The sequence below is a fragment of the Sceloporus occidentalis genome, unplaced genomic scaffold, assembly GCF_023333645.1.
Source record: "Sceloporus occidentalis isolate IW3139 unplaced genomic scaffold, rSceOcc1.0.p SCAF_2, whole genome shotgun sequence".
Lineage (NCBI taxonomy): Eukaryota > Metazoa > Chordata > Lepidosauria > Squamata > Phrynosomatidae > Sceloporus > Sceloporus occidentalis.
In genome coordinates, this window is record NW_028316982.1 from 99,249,815 (window position 1) to 99,255,814 (window position 6,000).

General features: G+C 41.7%; 1 protein-coding gene across 3 annotated transcripts in view; it reads left to right on the forward strand.

The window, feature by feature from the left end:
- LOC149318758 (testican-2-like) overlaps positions 1-5,450 on the forward strand; it is a 107,529-nt gene extending 102,079 nt beyond the window's left edge. For all 3 annotated transcript variants that reach the window (XM_089510411.1, XM_089510412.1, XM_089510413.1), the window contains exon 10: positions 465-5,450. In XM_089510411.1, the coding sequence (XP_089366537.1) occupies positions 465-610 (146 nt within the window). In that variant the 3' untranslated portion in view covers positions 611-5,450. The remainder of the gene's footprint in view (positions 1-464) is intronic.
- Positions 5,451-6,000: the final 550 nt, after the last annotated feature.

The window sequence follows — 6,000 nt, forward strand, 5'->3', positions numbered from 1 at the left end:
ATGCTTATTTCCAAAATATACATCGACTGCAAAGGTGCAGAAGCAAGCAGACAGAAAAGCAGTGCTAAGTCAGCAATATCCTGCCATTCCAAAAGCCTTTGTTTCTTGAAAACCCTATATAGCCTTGTTATAACAGGCAAACCCTGCTCCCATTCTAGTGAATGGGAAGTATAGTCCCATTTTTAACGTGGTTAGAGATAAGAGTGACGCAATTGCTCATTAATGCCATTATCCCCTATCAACAGCCAAATGATAGCCAGGGTCATTTCTGAAGAAAAGAACAGCATGGTTCACAAATGTGTCTCTGTTTGTGCAGGATGTTAGAATGTGTGGTCTGACATCACTGGGACCATCTTTTTATTTAAATTTATGCTGTTGAACAGAAAATCTACCTGGCAAATATGGACATTTGATGAAATATATCCCTTTTCCTACTGGTGTCTTCCTTTTTCTTGTCGCTGCAGATGATATTGTTGGATTCTCAGGAGACTTTGGGAGTGGTGTCGGATGGGAAGACGAGGAAGAGAAAGAGACTGAGGAAGCTGGCGAGGAAGCCGAAGAGGAGGAGGGAGAAGCAGGAGAGGCAGATGATGGAGGCTACATCTGGTAGAAGCAACTCTAAGAACGCAGTTTGGTCAGGATGCTGGCTGTAGGGCTGGGAGGCTGTAGTCAAAACTCAAAGGCGAGGAACAGCTTAACAAGATGATCAGGAAACACAGCTGAATGTAACTAACTATGGCAGAACATGTCTGAGTGTGAGTGTGTATGTGTGTGTGTACACATGTGTGTGTATGTACCTGCCTGGATGAGCCCATTCTCTTGACACATGGCCGTGGGTATGATCTGTTTTCTCCCATCTTAGCAGAGGTCAATGCTGAAGCAAAGCGAAATGGGAGAGGGAAAGTACTCAGCACTGTAGGTTCATTCAGGTGGTCATTTGGAAAATGTAATTTAATTTATGAATTGTCAGTGACCCATTTCAGCTCCTTGCTAGATTCAAGGTATGTGAAATACATTTGCTGCTCCCCAAGTCCCTGCATATCTAGCTGTGGCACATAGCCATATCCTGATACAGATCTCGATATATAAATGTATATAGACACACACATCCTGATGCACGAGATTGCTTCTGGCATTTTGCAGTTATGCTCTGCAAATAGCCAGGATATCAGACAGGTGTCCTTGAATCTTCATGGCAGCCAAGGATACACGACCACCAGGATTTGCTTGACAGGCCAAGGATTAGAAGCAGCCCCTCTTTTTCAACTAAATGTTACATATCAAACAGGGATATGTAGCCTACAGCTGGTTGATCTACCATATTACTACCATGTTTCAGCCGCATAAAGGGACCTGCAAGATACTGTCTCCCTGAAATTTTATGCCAGGTATCTTGACGCTGAGTTAATCACTGACTCGCAATCCTCTCTGATGGGCTTGTCCCTGCTCTAGAAAGCTTCCAAATTTGTCTCTCTTTTATTTCAAGTTGTTTTTCATTTGTTTTGCCAGCTAGAGCTGTGGGATGAATGATTTCCTAGTTGCCTCTGGGTGCCCTGCTAGAGACATGGAGGGGTGAGAATGTTGTTTGATAAAGATCAGAGGACTAAAGCTATTGGCTGTGGTGGATCACTTAGATGGGCAACCCATGACAAAATGCAGCCCTGGCTAGCCCTTTATGGTGCTGGCATGATGAAAAGAAAACCATTGCCCAACAGTGGTGAACCAGCCTTTCCAACAGTTTATCTCTGAATAATCTGAGATTGGACTGTTTGCTGTACTGTTGGTGGGTTGGTATATTTCTAGCTAGTCCCAATGCTCTCTGTCTTCATTCTTTCCCAAAGTGATGGGATTTTATGTTTTTTGCCTAGATTGTGTCAATCCACCACAGTAAATTTTACATTTTCTTTTAGGGAGATATATTTTCTCACTTCCACTGCATTCAGAGACACTCAGTGCTTTGTAGATATGTATTCTCACAAGTGTGCAATGGTCAGTATTGTGACTCGGTGTGCTTTGCAACCAGCCATGGCCAGATGTGGCATAAAGGAATGGTGTACATGTGTGTGTGCTTGTATGCATGTGTAGAAAGGGGGTAGCCAGTGTGACTTACATTGAGCATTCCAAAGCTTGCGCAAAAATTCTGGGTTAGAGCCATGTAGGCTTTATGTTCTTCAGCATACCCTTAAAATATACAAAACTGAGGGTTTTCAAAATGAGTTAATCTCCCAGCAAGCTCCACTACATGCTTGCACATAACAGAGAATTTGTGTGTAGCCCACCTGTGATAATAAAATGCACCTTGCTGTGTTGATCTTGCTACCTTCCTTCTTGCCCAGGCTTACTCTTTCTCTGTGTTTCTGTATATACACTCTTATGCACTCACACACCTGCACTGATGCTTCACAAGCCTCTTGTGTTCAACTTTTTCTCCCTCTTTTCTCTCCAGAGAGAATAATAGATTATGACTGAGCAAGACTTGAGCATGTCAGTAGCAGAAGAGTGTGACCTTTTCAGTCAGTGCCCTACAGGGACTGCTTTTTCTTAGGGATTGCAGGTTAATATTCTGTCTCCCTGCCTCCTTTCCTCATCTTTCTGCTGCTAAGAGTCTGTCTGCATCCTGCTAACTCATACTCAAGCTTCAGTTTCTCATATCTCCACTTTGCAATTCTCCTCCTTACTTACTTTTCCATCATCTTTGGGGTCTTTCTCCTTCTCTCTGCTCCCTGCCTCTGTGTAAGTGGCACTGGGCATGAACTTCTTAGTTATGCATGTTGAATATATGCCCATAAGCATATTGTTCAAATCAAAGAAGCAATCATTGCTAACTGCACTCTTCAGAGCAGCACCCCCAGATTACCGTAATCACAAATGAAAACTATGGTCAGTTATTTAGTAGAATTGGGACAAATTCAATATGAGAGTTTATTTTGGTTGTATTAACCAGACTTATGGTTTAGGGTTCCTTGTCCTTCAATCATCTTTGACAATTGGCTTGGGTCAGATGATAATATTGTTTTTCCAGAGAGTCGGATAAGGCGTGACATACAAATGGTGTTCCATAGCATTGACTCTCTTTCTCCCGTTGCCTCTGTTAATGGTTTTGGTAAGTTAAGAAGTCATCTTCTCAAAAACATGTGTGATTGGCAACAATGCTGAGAGAAAAGGCACAAGCATGCTTGGAGACATTGTTTTAAAAGAAAACAATCTGTTGCTGTTACTTGCTGCTCTCTGCCTAAAAAGTGAGATAATACTTGTCAATAGTCTTGCTAAAATATCCCTTTGGTTTTGTATTTTTTAAAATGAAGATCACTTGAAAATACAAAAAGAGAATCCCCAAAACAATTCTCCAAATGCACAATTTTGAAATAACAAGTAAATGGGACTCATCTCCCTCTTGCAATTTTAACATTTCCAGCAATAAAATAATTCAAAGTAATATTGTTAGCTATTTTTACTCAAAAAACAAAACAAAACAAAAAAACCCACCAAGTACCAAGTAATGATGTTCCTTTTCAATGGGTTACTTCTAAGCTGTGGAAATATGTACAGTGGGACCTTGTTATCTGCTGGAGTTTAGTTCCAGGATCCTCCGTGGATAACAAAATCCATGAATACTCAAGTCCCATTAAATATAATGGCTTAGCAAAATGGTGTCCTTTATATCAAATGGCAAAATCAAGGTTTGCTTTTTAGAATTTATACTTTTTTTTGGAATATTTTCAAGCCGTGGATGCTTGAATCTGTGAATTAAAAAATCCATGGATAAGGAGGGCCGACAGTATAAGCACCATGAAATATGATGACTCCATAATAATATGATCAGCCTTTTTTATACAAGAAAATGAAAAACTCATTTCTGTTTCCTAGCTTTGCTTGTTCAAAGAGGCAATGGTGAGAATAAAGATATGGGTGCTCACTCTAGAAAGCAAACATTTCTACCAGCTCACTCTATCTCTATCTCTTTAAAAACAAAACCAGAAGGCTCTGTTGTCTGCTGCTAGCCTTATGGGATGGAATTCAGTATCATCTACTTAACTGACAAAGGGGCAAAACAGATGGCACTGAAGGGGCGGCATTAACTCCCCCCCCCCCCCCCGGAGACATCTGGATTGGGGCTGTGGCAACCTCATGCCATGGCCCAAATCCAGTCAGCTTCTGCTCCAAATAGGAATGGAAAAAGTCTACTCCTATTTGGAGTGGAAAAAAGCCGCCCTGTCCACAGCAGCAGCGGCTTTTCAGCATTTCTGTGGTGCGGCACATGTAAGGCCATGCAGCCAAAATGCTGTGAAGCCGGTGCACATGTGGTCAACCATACAACCTCCTGGCAGTGTTGGGGTGGCATCAGAGTGTGCAGCATCTAAATGCTGCACTCAGACCCTGCCCCCAAGCCAGCACAAAGGGACAGTCTGCTTTGCCCCTAAGTAACGTCTTCTGGCCATGCTCCAATCAGAATGGGCCTCCTTCCCATGCAGCTGATGCCTGGCAAGATAAGTTGGGGAGGGAGTGACTGTGGCAATAATGTCTCAATCAAGACTAAATAACAATTGTGAATATGGAATATGGAATTGTGAATATAGAATCTAGACTTAATCATAAGTGTTCCAAATTCACAATCACTACTTAGTCCTGCTTCAACACTATTGTTGTGATCATAACTCTCCCCACCTACTTTACTGGGCATCAGCTGCATGAGAAGAAGGAAATCCATTCTGCTGTTGATTGGAGAGGGGGTGAATTGCATTTCTGTCATGTATGGATGGAGTATTAGGGCCAGGACACTCCACAAAAACTTTAGTTAAGTATATTTAACTAAGTAGGTAATACAGAATTCCAGTCTTTCATTTTAAAACCCATTGTTTATATCTTTGGCTGGTCCATATTACCCATGCTACATCTCCTGTCTTCAATGCTAAATAAAGCAGAAGACAGTTTTAGTCCCAATGTATCTCCACAAAAGAAACTCCTGAGGGGCTCCCATCACCTATTGGGCTTGGGTACAAACTGAAGACATCTTGTTTTTCCTAAATCTGTCAATTGCTATCCTAATAGAGACTAGATAGTTCTATAGTGTGAGCTTTTTGGTCACTGCAGGCAGGGAGAGGTATATTGTATCTCTGTAGCACTTCTTCTGTTATGAATCTAACAAACAGCAGAGAATCAAGACCTAGAATTAAACCATGTTATTCAAGTCTCAGTCCCCCTCACATCCCCAATCCTTTTTGCTTTTGACCAACTATGAAGCATACTAAGAATTAAAAAGGAAAAGAAAAAACAGAGGGTCTCTGAGTGCATATCTGGGATTATGTGGTAGGTCTTTGTCAAGTCATGGGTCTCACTTTTGAGTCTGTCCCTGAGGCCCAGGACTTTCTACAAAGGAACCAGTGTACCAGGAGCTTGGTAGGATAGAGTCAGGGAGAGAAATCACCTCTCCATGCTCTTAATTAAAATAAGTAGCCCTGATTTCAAAAAACACCTCTCATTTTTCTTCCAACCAAGAAGTCAGTCTGAACTTGCATTTCAGGAAGCAGGACTTCGCACCCACCTCTCACAACCCCTTCCTTTTCACAGCTCTCCCACATGAGATCATGAGTTGTTTTCTGTAAGAGCAGGAACTGTCTAACCAGTCAGAGAATTCAACACCACACATGACTTGTGTTGAAAAAGAAATAATTAAAGATTCTCCTTCCCCAAGGGAATTGAGAAGGATATCATCACCATGCTATCACCACATCAAACACTGAGCTCCATCACTGGAGCTCCACATTTAGGCTTGCTCTGACAATTCCAACTATTTTGGTCATCTTTGGGCTGGCAGATTGGGAGAAGAGATAGGCACTGTCTTATCATACCGTTACAATGAACCAGATTAGGAGACAGGAATTTTAGAACACAACATGACATTGGCATGAAGCCTGGTGTGTGTGTGTGTGGAGGGGGTGTCTTTAAGATAACTTTAAAAGAAACAGAACTTGGAATAGTTTTTTATTCTGACAACTCGAA